The sequence below is a fragment of the Fulmarus glacialis genome, unplaced genomic scaffold (assembly GCF_000690835.1).
Source record: "Fulmarus glacialis isolate BGI_N327 unplaced genomic scaffold, ASM69083v1 scaffold26916, whole genome shotgun sequence".
NCBI lineage: Eukaryota > Metazoa > Chordata > Aves > Procellariiformes > Procellariidae > Fulmarus > Fulmarus glacialis.
Window position 1 is genome coordinate 4,727 of NW_009216604.1, and position 479 is coordinate 5,205.

The 479-nt window shown below is 64.5% G+C and overlaps 1 protein-coding gene across 1 annotated transcript in view; it reads left to right on the plus strand.

The window, feature by feature from the left end:
- Positions 1-479, plus strand: part of SIGIRR (single immunoglobulin and toll-interleukin 1 receptor (TIR) domain) — a 2,463-nt gene that overhangs the window by 1,389 nt on the left and 595 nt on the right. Inside the window, exon 5 of the mRNA XM_009579374.1 lies at positions 258-348. Within this exon, the coding sequence (XP_009577669.1) occupies positions 258-348 (91 nt within the window). The remainder of the gene's footprint in view (positions 1-257; positions 349-479) is intronic.

The following is a 479-nucleotide window of genomic DNA, read 5'->3' on the forward strand; positions in this document are numbered from 1 at the left end:
TGTCTCTATGGGGTGCGCCGAGCGGGGCCGTGTCCCGCCGGCACCCCCATTTCCATCCCCAGCGCCCCGTTTTGTGTCGGCTTCCCCGTAACGCTCCAGGGCTGCTCCATGCGCTTCAGTGCTCCTGAAAAGTAGGTTGGGGCACTCGTCTTTTAGAGGCAATTTTAAAAACACAACTGAAACAGCCCCAGATCTGGGTGCTCGCTCCCCAAACTTGTGCGATCAGGAGCCCCGTGCCACTCCGGGGTCTCCCCCAGCCGAGGTGCCAGCGTGAAGCCTCAGCTCTCAGAGCGAAGCTTTGGCCCGTGGCTGCTGTGGCCATTTGAGCCCTCGGGAGCCTTTCAGCAGGTCGGGCCGGTTTCTCCACCGGCGCGTGGGCGTGCTGCCATGCCGGGAGCACAGCCCTCGCCTTGGCTGAGCTCCCAGCGCTGGGAAGAGTGAGCCGAGCCCCACAAAGCCTTCCTCAGCCCCGTGCGGGG